Source organism: Taudactylus pleione, unplaced genomic scaffold (genome assembly GCF_031769625.1).
Source record: "Taudactylus pleione unplaced genomic scaffold, aTauple2 ptg000095l, whole genome shotgun sequence".
Taxonomy (NCBI): domain Eukaryota; kingdom Metazoa; phylum Chordata; class Amphibia; order Anura; family Myobatrachidae; genus Taudactylus; species Taudactylus pleione.
This window is the reverse complement of record NW_028284497.1, coordinates 7,447,004-7,462,936: the sequence shown is the minus strand read 5'-3', so window position 1 is coordinate 7,462,936 and position 15,933 is coordinate 7,447,004. Positions and strand designations below refer to the sequence as shown.

At 43.7% G+C, this 15,933-nt stretch overlaps 1 protein-coding gene across 4 annotated transcripts in view; it reads left to right on the top strand.

The window, feature by feature from the left end:
* Nucleotides 1-485: 485 nt before the first annotated feature.
* Nucleotides 486-15,933, top strand: part of CHD8 (chromodomain helicase DNA binding protein 8) — a 124,359-nt gene continuing 108,911 nt past the window's right edge. For 2 of the 4 annotated variants that reach the window (XM_088469946.1, XM_088469942.1), the window contains exons 1-3: nt 486-640; nt 11,774-12,589; nt 13,422-13,784. In XM_088469946.1, the coding sequence (XP_088326072.1) occupies nt 11,912-12,589; nt 13,422-13,784 (1,041 nt within the window). In that variant the 5' untranslated portion in view covers nt 486-640; nt 11,774-11,911. Of the gene's footprint in view, nt 641-7,280; nt 7,484-11,773; nt 12,590-13,421; nt 13,785-15,933 lie in introns of those variants that run through there. The other 2 variants (XM_088469944.1, XM_088469943.1) reach the window with 2 other exon arrangements.

Below are 15,933 nucleotides of genomic sequence, written 5' to 3'. Positions count from 1 at the left end.
TCCTCTCAGCTTCATAAGGGGAGGCTGTAATAATCTCTCCTTCCCCGGTGACAGATGTCACAGACACACGCCCGGACGAGGACGCGTTCACACAACTCCACAACGGCAGAGGTCGCTGCAGTACAGGGAGCCGGTCCGGCGTCTGGAATCCGGACCGTTCCGGTTTTCACGCAATGTTAATTATTATTTATGTTGCTTTTACCGTGCTAAGGTCAAATATAACAAACATTTTCTTTCTAACTGAAATGTCCCAAATTACAGGGTTAATCACTGGTGTAGATTTCCAATCAGGCGTCTTTGGGACAGCCCAGCCTGAAGGACCCCTTTGCCCTCTTCCGTGGGTATTTCCTGGAGACTACAATCTAGTTTTTGTCTGAAATACGTCACGATGCTAGTCTGACTGATGTGCCTGTGCACCAATTGAACGTAAAGTTGGGCGGGATTTATCGCCTGGAACGTATCAATGCCCTAGACCGTAATGACGTAATGAGCAGTTGTGTGAGGCTGAGCTGCACCGCGCAGCACGTCCATGCTCGGCACAGCCGGGACCAGCTCATAAAGGGTCAACAGCGGCCGAGACCCGGACAGTGTGACGTCACAGGTGAGACGGGGGCGTTGACGTCACAGAGTGGGGTCACAGGTGAGACACAGGGGGTGGGGTATGATGTCACATCTGTACCGGCAGCATCCCGCATCGGACTGTATGTTACACGCATGTTCTCCGGTGGGGTATAGGCACGGAATGTATGCGCGGATCTCAGGCCGCTCTGGTCACCGTGCTCCTTGCAGTCTGCGCTAGCTCCGTATAACGCTTTATACAGCGGCCGTATTGTGTGACAAAGACAATAATAGGGGGGGAAGCTCACCGGGCTCTCAGCTGGCTCCATTTGTGGAAATATTACATTATGAAGTCATTGCTGGTGACCGGTGATCAGGGAAGGTATACATAATACAGTGTTACTGGGTGGCAACATTCACTCACTGTTATGTTTGTACTGGAGGCCTCTAAGCAACATAGTTATAGTAGAGTCTAGTAGACTAAATGCAATTACAAGGCTATTCAATTGTGTATTTGTTTTTCCAGATTTTTTTCTTAAGTCCTCCTACACAGTGGCACTCATTGGAGGCCTTAAACACACTTTTTAAAGCCTATAGTGCACGCTTCGCTATCGATCGTCCAATAAATACAGTAAATGAACAGAGCTGTACACGCACACAATTCTCTTTGCCTCCATTTTTCTGATGCTTGCCATGTTGATGCAATATATAGGAGGGGGATTAAATTCTTTGCCCGTAGCAGCTATTCATTTGTGTCTGCTGACGGCCGCGATGGCATGATTTCTGCTTGCAGCCTCTTGAGGTAGTGAGCAGAAATCGCTAAAAAGTCCTAGTCTTGGGCGACCCAAACTGTTGTTTTGATGCACTAACCAGGACTTTAGAAAGGGTTAACCGCTTTTATTCAGGTGCAAAAAAAACACTTTGTGCCCAAAACACATGAGTATTGCCTCCGATCTACCATTTAGATGGGAGCTCAGGTGCGAAAAAACACAAATGGATTCCCCCTTGGAGTTTGGCGGGAGATTCAGTTCTATGTGATGGCCGTGTTGTCCGAGAATGGCACTATGCGCCAATCAACATTGCACCTCATGAAGGTGTGCAGGAAAACATGCGATGTTAGTGCCTACCGTAAAAGGTAATTATGTGCACAGCCAAACATCACGCACAATTAATTTGGCCCCTATGGGCATGATCAGGGGAGTTGGAACGATTTTATGTTGGGGGGGATTTTATGGGCGTGATGATTAAGCACATAGCAGGGAAGCTTTGATATGTGTTAATGAATGCTCTTCATTCTGGTAAAAGCAAGAACCAACTGCAATGTGGTATCGGTGTTTTAACTGTCGTTATGTGGGTTCGAGAACTTAGACGTGGAGGTGTATGTAATAGCCTGCGGACTGCAGGCATCGACAAATCCTGTGCAAGAGTGCCCAATGTTATAATGTAGCGGTCATTTAAAAGGCAAATTCAAATTGGTTTTGCTTTTGAAATGACTGCTACTTCAAAACATTGGGCAGTCTCGCATGAGACTTGCCGATGCCTGCAGGCTATTACATGTACCCCGTTTATTTAAGAGTTCTAGAATTGACTCTAAACCACCTGTTGTCTTAAGACCACCTTTTTATTATAAGCATTTATATATGAGGTGCCACAAGTTTCTGTAACGCCATATATAGCAAAGATACATTCAAGGTAAACATAGTAATAAACTAACATAATAAAATTTTACAAGCATAAACATAGTAGCAGTGTATACCTATTGGCTGAGTTAGAAAGCCTATGGGGGAATTAATTTTGCTGCGGGACTTACTGCGGGCTCTTAGCTCCCGGGCTAAGAGATATTCATTTACTGCCCTGAGAGTGCACTTAGGGCCTGATTCAGACCCACTCGCAAGCGGCTGTCCGTTCGCAAGTGGGTTGATGTTGTGCACTGCACATGCGCACGACGGCGGGAGCTCCGTCGTGCGCATGCGCCAGACGCGACGAGCGAAGGACTTTCCTTCGCTCGTTGTGTCTGATCAAAGGGGGCGTGCTGTCGATGTTGATTGACAGCACGCCCCCTTTGGTGGGCGTGCTGGGGGCGTGCCTCCCTGACGGGGGCGTTCCCAAGGGAACGCCTCCCGTCAGAAGCCGGCCCACTGACATCACTAGTGATGTCAGTGGGAGTGATTTTGGCTCTGATAGAGCCAAAATCACTCCGGGCCTTGCGGTTGAAAAACTCAACCGCAGGCTCCGGCTCGCAGTGGCGATGGTCGCGATGGTCAAGACCATCGCGGCCATCAAACTGCACGCTCGTATAGGCTGTTGGTGGTGACCCACAGCTATACGAGCGTCCAGGAGGACGCTTCATAATTATGGAGGGCGGCCCTCATTCAGAGCGTGCGCTCTGCTCAGAGCGTACGGCTCTGAATGAGGGCCTTAATGCGTATTTCTGTTCACACTATAGACCTTTTTTATTTCTTGTGGTAACTGCATAGCTCAAGACACTTAACCGCAGAATCTACCCCTTACCGCGTGTCAGCCGTGGGATATAATTGAATAGCTCTGGGTACCTAACCCATGGTAAGTCCTGCGGCTAATTACACTTCCCCCTAAGGAAGGAATGAAACGAGGAGGGATTAAAGAAATATTTCCCTTATACATCATTTTAGATATTACAGAAGTAGTAAGATTACTACTTTGAACACCTTCAGCAATAATGTATTTTGGTGCCTTTACCCACCACTGTACTGTTGCCTCATCATAGAATCATGATTACCATGCTTTATGTGGGCTACAAAATGGCGTACAAAATTTAAAAGGACATGGTTGACCCAGAATAAACTGTAACTGACAGCATATACCTCTTGTGCTTCTAAATAATGTTCACTGTTAAACGATTACATAGAACAGCAACTGAGCATGCCCAAGATGGATGCCTCACCCTCTGCAACAACGGCAGTGATTCAAAGATGTACGCAAACCCAATGGCGTACATCTCTGATGGTGGGCGGACTGCGCATGCTGGTCCAGTGAGCTTGCATGCAGCGCCCCCAAGCCGCAGTAAGATTGACATGCTGTGGACGTTTGGGGACTGGGCTGCGTTGGTTGTATTTACAGAAAACGGGGGGCGTCGGATCCATTTTCTGGGAGTGCCAATGTAAAGTATTTAGTGTCCTATTGGAAAAAGGCACTATATAAATAAAGAATCATTCATTTGTTAGAACATCTTTCAACATTAAATGAATGTGATTAGTTTATAATGGGTGATATTTTTCAAAATGGTATATATGCGTTCTGTTAGGGGGGGGGGGGGGGGGTGTGTGTGTGTGTGTGTGTGTGTGATATGCTATATATATATAATATAGTGTGTGTGTGTATACACATGGAAGCTATTTTAAAAATGTAGGTGACGGGAAATCATTGGTCCTCTGTTATGGTGCATACACACGGTCAGATTTTTCCTTCAGATCTGAACGATAACAATTTAAAAATCGTTCAGTCGTTCATATCTGAAGGATAATCTGACATATCTGACATGCCTGGACGATGAACGATGCGCGTTCCCATTTGTCAGATAACGATATCTGACATCTGATGTGTTTGCAGTCAGACTTGGTGATTCCATTAATTTTAATGCAGTCAAAAATCGTTCAATCGTTCAAATCGTTCAAAACTTTGGTAAAATCGTTCATCTGACAAATCTGACCGTGTGTATGCTCCACTAGGAAATAACGCTGCCAATTCCTTCATGAATGCATGTGAAATGGAAACATGTTATAGAGACACATAGTTGCATTATTTTGGTCCTGGTCTTTTGCCTGCTCTTAAATGGAAGCAGGCTGTATGGTCTACATAGAAGATCATAATGAACTTGAATAAAAACTTTGATTATAAATGATGCTTTGTTCATATCCATGTACTAAACGTTGAGCATCCAACTTTTTTCCCAATGCCCTATTGCAAAAATGTCATTTTACAAATACTAGCTATTGAGATTAATGACCCCTATGACAATTTCCCTTCTTCAGACATAAACCATTAATTCTGAAATGTCTGAATTTAAACTAACCAAAATAAAGACTTGTTATTTTTTAAATATGAATCTTCTTGTTTACTCAACCATTTTCTAAACAGTAGTGAGAATGACATGGTCATGTTTCTTTTCTTGGGTGATACATAGGCAAGGGCGGAAGGTGTTAAGTAAGATTTTTCCCGAATCCTCCAATATTGAAACACTGATTGAGATATGTAAATATGAAGAAAATCTGTATCCCAACCATTCATAGTACATTATGAGCAGTGGTCTTAACATACAAGGATACATAATATTTGCAATTTGCACACTGTGCATAAAAAAATAGCTGGTAAACGGCTTCTTGTTTTTAAATGGACATGGCACACTGTAGTGCTTTCGTGATGAATAATATTAATTTAGCCAAATTGTTCTAATAATAAGACTGAGATCTGTATATGAAAATAATGTACAGATAAGTTACCTAATAGTGAAGTATATTGATCATACCACCACCGTATACAAAGATCCGTATAGTACATAAGCTACATATTTGTTATCTCATTATCCTTTGGTCTGTCCTATTTTCCTTGTGGGGAGGTTCAAACAATGACTAATAGAACTATAGGGAAAAAAAACACTATATGATAATAGAACTATGGGAAAAACACTATATGATATATAAAAATCAAACTTTTAATAGAACATTTACAATTGCACATACAATAAAAAAGTCATGTACAGTAGCTTATCTAGAATCTTTTGTAGTTGATCAGATGTAATAGCCAAAGTAAAGGGGCACATCCACTAGGCAAAGACGGTATGATTGCAACATCGTACCGTCGTTCCCCCATCCCCTGCAGTGCCTACACTGAACGATTAGTCGATCAGTGTAGGCACCCTCCATCATCCCCGAACATGGCCGTTCTGTCGTTATCGGCAGATTGACCGGCATGTTCGAGCGATGATTGATGTAAAAAATGACCAATGGGAGCACGCATCGCTGGTCGTGTCCGACACTTTAGTGAACGATATCGTGCAATCGCTCATTAATATTGCCTAGTGGATGTGCGCCTTAACTCATAGCAAAATGCCACGCTGGTCCAGATAATATCCCAGGTGGCTCTATATATATATATATATATATATATATATATATATATCTATATATCTGCGCGTTTCATCTCATCGAAGACTTCCTCAGGGAAATATGAAGCCTTTAAGAGCCCCCATGAAGTATTTGGGGGGCCTATTTATCATTAAATATTTATGGCATATTTCTTGAAAATAGCCGTTTTTAGGATGTACCTGCAACTATTAAGTATCAACCCCAATGTAAGAAGGAGGGAATCCGATATCTGCTGCGGTTGCTCCATTTCCTACAGCAGCCGCAACCCCCATAGACAGCTGTCGGATTTACTAAGTACCGGAATGCCAAGATGGAGTTGGCAGCTGTAGCCTATGGGCTACACTCTGCAAAATTTACCAGGTGAGTGATTCTATGGAAACCTCCCCGGCAATAGCTGCAGCACGTGCGGTCAATAGACCGTGCATATGCAGAGGTCCTGATAGAGGAGTGAATAGGCAATGATGCGGTTACTTCACACCAGGCACAATCTCTTTTCGTAGCCCCTGTTCCTGCATGTGATATATGTTGTTAATATAAACAGGCCCGTTGGTGAGAGAGGATAGAGATGATCTTTAATATTTATGTATAAGCACTATACAGATCCTTTCACGTGGGAATAGTGGTCACTGTACTGCATTATTAGGCACATTATTTTCAGATTCACTTCAACAGAGCCGGCTCTAAGGGTGTTTGACCAGTGCGGTCGAACAGGGGCACCACCCATAGAGGGCGCAAGCCTCCCCAACATTCCAATTTCAGCGGGACAGTGGCCCATGGGTGGTCAAATCGGGAGGTTGGGGACCCCCACCGCCGCAGCTGTGCCAGACCTCGGAGTCTGAATGGATGATGCACGCAGCATCCATTCAGTGATGGGAAAGGGCTGGGGGAGCCCAGCTAGTGAGGCTCCCCCCAGCCTGACGTTATTTGGAGGTGTGCCATGTGGGTATGGCTCCAAATAATGTCACGTAGGGGGCGTGACCTATGGTATTTAGGCCACACTCCCATTTCCAGTCGCACACGGCTTTGCCGCGCCCTATGTTGGAGCGCACTGTAGAGAGCTGGCACAGGGTGCTGCGACCCCTGGAGCCAGCCCTGCACTTCAGGGTAGTCTGCTAACCATAATTCCATGAGGAGCTGACTCTGTATGTAGAAGATATATCATTGTGCCATACTTATTGTACACGTTAGTAAATGCTTTGAAATATGTGCTTTATGTCACATATGTTTAGGTTGGTGTGGTCTGTGTATGTTGGGATGAGTGGTTACACTTTGCCATGACTCAGGTTAGCTATGTGTCTAGTTAGTACTGTCCGTGGTTTGGTTACATAGAGAAGTGTAGGTAGGTTAACCCCTTGTAAATGAGTAGTATGGTATCGTCTGCTGTAAACCCGGTGTCCTCTAACATCGCTATAGCGCAGTGTGGAGCTGCTCGCCGTCAGAGATTGCTATGTATCGGATATCTGTGTCTGCTTTTCATTCATTCACTGGCGCTTCGGTCGGTTAAATCGAGGCTGGTTCCGCTTTTGCCTTGGATACGGCTAGGCCTCAATACAGGGGGAGGAGCGAATCTCTCAACCTAACCCCATGCTTTGCCAGTACACCTGATTGACTCTGTAGCCTTCCAATAGCAAAGGGCGGCAGCGGCGGTACGGCTGAGAGGGCGGTGTATGGCGTGGGTTAGGTTGCGCCGTGTGTTCCTGTATGGGGAGGAGAGAGCTCTGTGTATAGCAGCAGCATGTGTGTAACCGGGAGCCTGCGTGTGTGTAGCTGCACACCGTGTAATTATACAGCCTGTGGAGCAGGTAAGTGCATTGGTCAGCCTCTCCTCTATGTCTAGTATTACAGACACACTGGTGGGGGTATGTAGTAATGGCAGGTTTGGATGTGTGTGTGCACTTTCTTCCGGGCACTGTATGATTGTGTGTAAAGTGTTAGCTTATTTCTGTATCTCACTTTTGGTAAAGCTTGTTTACATAATATTGCTAAGTAGCTAAAGTTCAATGACAAGATAGATGAAACAATGTGTGTATAGTATTCCATGTGCCCACTTCTAAAAACGTATGTATGGGTTGTGTTAGTGTGTGTGTGTGTGTACACATTGTGGCTAGTTGTATGTGTACAAACAATTGGTTATCATTTACATAACTTTTAACCCATTAACAGGATGTTTCAGCTTTCCTGTAATGTCATGACCAGTAAAGGTTATGGTCAGAGTTTGTTGATCGTTTGTTATTGATTATTTGCTTTGATATATTTAGCGTACACAAACACTTTTCCTTTCTATTGGATATAATTAGGCTCTTTAGTTTAGTGGTAAAAGTATTACAACCGGTCAATATGGTTATTTGCAGAAGCATAATAGCCTAGTACTGTATCAAACAAGAAATGGTGCCATGATCTGGTTAACATTATGGATTTTTTATTTATTTTTTTTATTTTTTTTTCTATCAAGAGTAAATATTGTACATCTTGAGTTTGTAGAAATGAGTAAAAATAACAAAATTGTGATGGTAAACCTGGTGTCAGATGGGCGAATTTTCCAGCGAGAAATACAATTGTGTTCATGGCGCACAAATCACAATGTGCAGACTTATTAAAGCGAATGGAGAGGTGATTTCTCTTCTAAAAACCTGCTTTCATTGTCTTACAAGCTCAACTTAACCCTCTCCACGTACTTCAATTTGTCGGCACAGAGTGTTTTAAATACTAATGCCCCTATAGCTGTAAAAACATCAGGCTGACACTACTCTTAAGTTGTTAGTAAAACAATTGAAGAAATTAGAGCTAAAATGTAAACTGCAGAGACATGGAGATATTAGCAACATATTTTAATTCCAAATTTGTATTCTGTTTTTGAACAATTTCTTGACATCGGTTTTTGGCACTCATGAAAAAAACTACCTAGTTTTATAGTGTTCACTCTGGGTACAGGGTGCTGATCAGTGAGGAGGGCATATTTACTTTTTGAAGGGCAAAAATGTATACATGATGTATCGCTGCAGCTACTGTAGGGATACATCACATCTAAAATTTTGTCCTTCAGAATTTAAATATGCCCCCCTCACTGGTCAGCACCCTGCATCTAGAGTGAACACTTATCTAAAGCTGGGTACACGCTATACGATACATAGTGCATATCATGCTGTGTTTATGGCCAATTTGTGCGTGCACGATGGTCGTTCATCACATCGTCCTATCTGCTTTGCTGCACAATGACCCGGTGCTGTTACATGTAGCATGTAACGATACATAATGCTGTCGTACACCAGATTGTGCAGTGTGTATGGCGCACGTAATTTATTGTTACATCTCATTTCATTGCATCGCACCACACCACACAGTCGGCTGGGTCACACATCATATAGTGTGCACCTAACTTTTTATACCTATTAACATTGTTTCTGCTTTCCTTGCTGTTTTAACTGCTGTAATCAGATTACATTTGTGTACCGGTGGTGTACAGAATGCCGGCGCTCAATGCTGATGCCGGGCATCCCAACTGGGTTAAAATCCAGACATCTGCAGCCAAGTATTCCTACCCTAACCCACCCTCCCTTCCCGCAGCTTAACCCTCTCCCTTGTGCCTAACCTCTAACCCTAAAACGACTCCTAACCCCAATACATACCGTTGGGATACCGGTGCCGGCATTCTGAGCACCGGCATCCCAACCGCCGGGATGCCAACTATATCCCTTGTGTACTGCTTGTATGAAGAGGGTGCTTGTCTAATCGGACTAATAGATACACTTTTCAGAAACCAATTCACTTGAAGTGCCAGTAAAACTTTTATATAAGTTAAAAATTGAACCTGCAGACAAAAAAGGGAAACCATTGCAGCATATTGTAGATCTAATTTTCTGATTTTGTGACTCCTGAACATATTTAGTTTGATAACACTATAATTTTTTTCTAAACCTGCTTATTGAACGGTTTACTGAAGCTGCATACACACACAACAATTGAGTTAATGAACGATTTTAGTAAACGATTTTCTACCTTGAAAAAATGAACTAAAATCGTTTACTAAAGTTGTTCATTTACTTTGTTCATTTAAGTGTAATGAACGATTTTTATGAACTACAAACGATTTTTTCAAACGATAATCGTTCAAAATATCGTTGTGTGTGTATGCACCTTAAGTGTTTGAGACTGGTTAATATGTATTTATAAAACATAATTGTTAATCATTTTAATCTTGAATCAAGTGAAGTTAGTTATTGGCCTACAATACCTGGGAAATATTGACCAGGAGTCAGTTTAGTAAAAATATTATGCTCTGTATGCAGGCATATGGCACCATATAATTATATCATGTATTAATCTTATGTTTCATTTATTGAATAGTCTGAAAAATAATGTCCAACAGTATTAAGCAGAGCTTAAAAAGGTTGGAAATAATGGAACATACACAAAGAGGCTGCAGCTAAAACATAGAGATGACTGTTCACGGATGTGTTTACAGTTTACTGAATTATGGATAACTTGGGACCGATCAAATTAATTGCGATGTTGTAGGGGTGCGTGTGATGTACCATTTTTGGACAATATGTGAACTTTGATAATTACACCCATTATCACTCCTGCATTGCCCCAATATCTTATCTCGCTACTGTATGTGTGTGTGTTTGCACTGTAAATTGTGCTGTAATATGGGATTTAAGATGTCCTAAGAGCGCACATCCGCTAGGTGATATTAATGTGCGATTGCACGATTACGACATCGTAATCATTCAATCGCTCATTAATCATGCACTATAATGTCAGAAATGACCAGCGATGCGTGCTCCCGCTGGCCGATTCCGACATCAATAATCGCCAGAACATGCCGGTTAATCTGCCGATAACGACAGATTGACCATGTTCGGGGATGAGGGAGGGTGCCTACACTGAACGACTAATCGTTCAGTGTAGGCACTGCAGGGGATGGGGAACGATGGTACGATTACGATGTCATCGCACTGTCTTTCCCTAGTTGCCTAGTGGATGTGCGGCTTAAGTCTCTAGGATATTTAGGTTATAGATTTGACCTTATTGCATGTTGATGTGAAAGTGACAGGATTAGAATAGTAATGTCCATACATTTTGGTGGAGAAACTGGTTTAAAGAGGTAAAAGGCAACAGCTGGTGCTTTATATGGGGGGAGTTCAATTCAGCGGGAATTGTATAGCACCAGGAGGAAGCTCCCAGAGCTATTCAATGCAGCGAGCGGTTTAGTCCAACTAATGATTTCTTCTTGCACCTTCCTGATGGTGTGAGGAGAAATCTGACTGAAGTGCTGGCTGCGAGGCTGATTTTCGCCTTAGTGCGGTACTAACAGCCTCGTGGCTGGCACTTTGGTCAGAGAATGCCAGTTCTCGCAACTAAACACCCAGCTTAAGTCGCGAGAACTGGCATTTTCCGATTTAGCTACTTCCCATCAAAGTAAACATCGCTGTGAATTGAATAGCTCTGGGAGCTCCCTCCCGGCACTTCTCAACTCCCGTTGTATTGAATCGCCCCCTAATAAGACTAAAAATGAAGGGAATTTAGATCTAGTCATTCAAAATTTGCAGACATAAGGAAGCTGATTTTAAATTGGCTGGGAATTCCCGGTAGTTGCCTTGCTTTTTTTTTCTGGGTAATGTTTAGGGCAGGGGTTCCCAAACTCTGTCCTCAAGGCACCCTATCAGTCAATTTGATTTACCACCTGTGCTAAACCATGGATATCTCTAAAACCTGAACTGTTCAGGTGCCTTGAGGACCGTGTTTGGTTTACGGAATTATCTTTGCTAATATTTGCTCACATCTCCCAGAGGTGTGAGCAAGAATTAAACAATGTTTTCACTATCGGAAAAGTGCACAGGAACATAACTTGTCTAATTGATTTGGATCCTTTGAGAGGTCGTCCACTAATTCTTAACTGCATGTTGCTTTCTATAAAATTTACTAAAACCCACACATGCACGACTTATAATTAGAACGTTGAAGCCTACAGATGGATCAATATCCGCATTACACACCTCAAGGCTAAGGTAATAAGAGTAACACAAGCTCCTTGTACAGTTACATATAGTTTAATATGTTTATGATATCTTGTTATTTTCTTTCCCTAGACTATCATCCTGGCTCCTCCCACGTTTCCGCTTTCTGTGGCTTTAAGAGTGAGTGAAGTCCTCTTTCACTTGCTCTGTGTTCCTGGGGAAGGCTGCTAGTCTTCCCCACTGTGTGTATACCTTGGAAAGAACCCAAATATGGCTGACCCTATAATGGACCTCTTTGATGATCCAAATCTATTTGGCTTGGATTCTCTAACTGGTGATTCATTTACTCGAGATGGACCAGACACCATGGATGAAGCACTTGGCTTGGGTAGTGTTCTGGAGCCTCTGGAACAGCTCACAACAGACAGAGGTGGTGAACAACCAACTGCAGATGGAATTGAGCAGAGAACAGAGTTACAAGTCCTGCAGGATATTCCTGCTGCTGTTATCCCATCTGAGCCTGTTCTGTCCTCCCAGTCAGCTGCAAACCAAGAACTTCTTAACCAAGGAAACCCATTTATGGGGACCTCCACAACTGGAGGAGTAGCTCCTAAAATCATGATTCTAAAAGCTCCACCAGGGATGACCATGAGTGGCTGCCCTGTGACACAGATCCAAACCATAACTTCTGGCCATTCAGCTAATGGAGGCAAAGTTACTTTTGCTAAGGTCCTGACAGGGACCCCACTGCGACCTGGGGTTTCCATCGTATCTGGCAATACAGTTCTGGCCAAAGTTCCAAATCAAGGAATTGGAGGGCAACCAGGGGCTGTCAGACCTGTTAGACAGTTACTACTTCAACCAGTGCGCACTTCAGCAACTACAACTGGCACTGACACCAACACGAACATCAAACCTGCAGTTACTTTGACTTCCACACCTCATCAGGTAGAGTGATCATTCAAACACTGCATGCTGCATGATCTTTCTTGGTTCTCAGATGTTTAGGCTTTGGGTTGGGAGTTGGTGGTGGCCTACGTTTATTACATGTGTTTTTCCATAGCCGCACCATTGCAGGTTTGGAAGACCTGATACAGGGTTGTATTTATGGGGGAGCTGTATCAAGCCTTCTTAAGAGTTAAGAAGTTTCCAATAGCAACCAATCTGTTTCTACCTATTATTTTATAAAATGCTATGGGCAACTTCTACACTCTTTAGAACACTTGATACATCTCTTTTATAACTGCCTATCATATTGCATAATCAAGATCAGGGTGTCCAGCAATTTTATATTCTACACCCAGGGAAACAGGGCACTTGTTTAAAAACCATTTCCTCTGATCCCTTCTAATCCCTGGCTGATAGCCATTATTTTTTCCCACTGTATCCTGTATAAGGAAGTGGGTATAGGACCTTGTTGGGACCGCCTCTGCTTTCTACAGCATTGTGAAGTTACTTTGCACCCTTTCCCTTTACTTGCTCCTGACCCTAGACTCCCTTACCAGATCTCCATCCTTAACTGCAACCAATGATCTGATGAGGTTTATTACTGTTGTGGACCTGGAACATCGGTTACATCTTTCATCTAGGTAATTTGTGATCTTGAAACGTTTCTAGGTGCCCAATTTTACCAGAATTGCAAAAATAACAAAGCACTGCAGTGTGTTCCATTAAAGTAGAAGAGTGGTGGTGGTGGTCATCTCATTTTTCTAAATTGACATGGTCTGTTTACAGTGTTGTGTTTTTTCTACCTAACCGTTGTGCAATTGCTTCTTCTCAGGGGGACTCTAAGCGCATTACACTTGTGCTTCAGCAGCCTGCACAGTCTGCCTCTGGAGTTCAGCAGGGTCAACGTCATGTGGTACTGGGTGGGTTCCCAGGGAAGATTGTTCTTCAAGGGAATCAGCTGGCAGCGCTTACCCAGGCCAAGACTCCACAGGGACAACCAGCCAAAGTGGTGACTATTCAGCTGCAAGTTCAGCAGCATGCGGGGGCAGCAGGACAAATGCCCCAGAAGTTTCAGATTGTACAGCAAGGACCAGGTGGTCTGACTCTTGCACCTGGAGGGCAGCAAACACATGTGCTAGGTCAGCAAGGAGCACAGAGACTTTCTGTACCACTTAAAGTTGTCTTGCAGCCACAGGTGAGTGTGAATATTGGCAACTAACTAAGTCGTATGCTTCTTAATATTCAAGAAAATATATTTATTGAAGTTTCATAATTTCTGAATAAAATTTCTTAGTGCGTACACACTTAACAATTTGACGTTCCTATCTGTCGGAATTTGGCAAATGGTTTAAAAAAATTGCTTAGTGTGTACGCACCTTAAGAGTGGTTCTTTGAAGAAATCATGATTGTACCAGTCATCTTTGGTGAGGATTGATGTTTTGTCCTTTGAGAAATGTGGTAATTGTACCATGTTTGATATTTTTCTGTCAGTGAGGCAGTGATGTGCTGCTTTCTTTTGAGTAGTTTCTGTGAGTGATGGTATTGTTTACATATGTGGAGTGATACCACTGTGGATTTGTGATGAGGTTTGGTGACAGAGGGAGGTTGTTCAGGCGTATGGTTACGCTGGGAGGTGTGCGGTCGTTGATAAATAATGCACAGTCATATGATTTAGTGGGCGGTTTTCAATTGTTTTCGTGGTCCAGAACTCCTGTCTAAAGTGACGGGAGATCGCGGGGCGCTATTCAATTGCTGCTGATTTTCACGCTGATCGCACCCATAGTGGTCGGGTTTAGCCGTGTGAAACGGCAGCCTCCGACCAAAGTGCTGGGCGCGATCGCAAAAAGTGTTGGGCACCCAAACAGGTCACTTTTCGCCCATTTCAGCTCGCACTCCCCTGGGGCTGCGAGCTGAAAAAGTGCGCCGGCAGCTGATAGCGCCAGACAGGAGCAACAATTGAGTAGCTCCTGTCGGGCACGTAAGGGGGCGAAAACAATTGAATACTGCCCAGTGTGTCCAATCATGTTAGTGGAATTTCTGTCATGTTAACATAATATTGTATAAAGCTGTGTGTTTTTATATAAGTATATTTGTATGTATATAGATATTTATAGATATGTATATTGCATTAGCTGATCAGTTGATAAAATGGTCATAAGTGAAAGGACCTGCCATCAGAGAGAGCATTAAGTCTGTCACTCTTGATATACCATTCTATCTCTGGACCATGTTTTTACAGACAGCGCAGCAGGAGAGCTGTGTGTTATGGAGGATGCCATGCTGGGAGTTAAAGCTCACTCCTGGACCACCTCTCTAGCTGCGTAGCCCCGAGGATGCCCGCCGAAATGAGTATAATACATAGTGTTATTGGTAATAGTTGTTGGGGGTCATTGTGGAATCCAATTTGTCTTATCTTTCCATTCCTCCTTTCTCTCAAAGGTAATAACATTGCCTTGTAATAGGTTCTTTTTAACTGACTTCGCATGTATGATGTAGTTCAGTTTGGCTCCAGTAAAGCTGCCCTAAATAGAGTTTAAATAGTTACCAGTCTGTTGACACTACCCCTCCATCTCCCCTCACTTTATTAGAACATGGTACCTCATTACTTTGAAGCAAAGTACATTTCTAGTGCTCTAGAAAAGCTTCATCAGTTAAATACTGTTTCTTCTTCTGGATCCACTGGGATACCATGGGCTAATGTGGTTGGAGTGATCCAGGCACCAAACAGTTAAGCTTTCAGCTCCCAGGATGCCTCTGGTCCTCCTCCATATAGACCACAGGCATTCAGTTAGTTTGGTGTGGCAGGATTCAGGCGCACCTTTGTAACGGGACCTTTTATTTTCTATGTTTTTGAGTTCGCAGTACTGAGCGTCCTGTATTAAGAAGCATGCATTGCGACTACGTCTACCTCCGCCGGGCCGCAATACCAGTAACGTTTCTGGTAATTTTGGCAGGTCGCGACACTGCTTGTTAGCAGTGATGCTGGGGCCCGGACTGCAACTGGACGGATGGAGATGTCCGGTAAGGCGTTTCCAGGGAATCGCGCGTGGCAGTCCTTCCGACGCTGGAGAATCACCTGCAGTGAGAGCCCTGTGTGTACGCTCCCTCACTACACTACCGGGGCCTTATCGTCTGATGCCGGGGATCGGCAGCAGAAGCTGCTGCTGCCATGAGGCCAGCGTACCCGGTCGGGTGATGCAGCTTAGGGGAGGTAGGCTTCCCCCAGGCAGGTCTGACCCAGAGGTGATTCCATCAAAGGTTTTCGTGCGTCTGGGTTGCTCCTCCTACCCTCCTTGTGTAAATGAGATGCTCACAGTCCACTATCTGTGCTCTGCTGAAGCGAT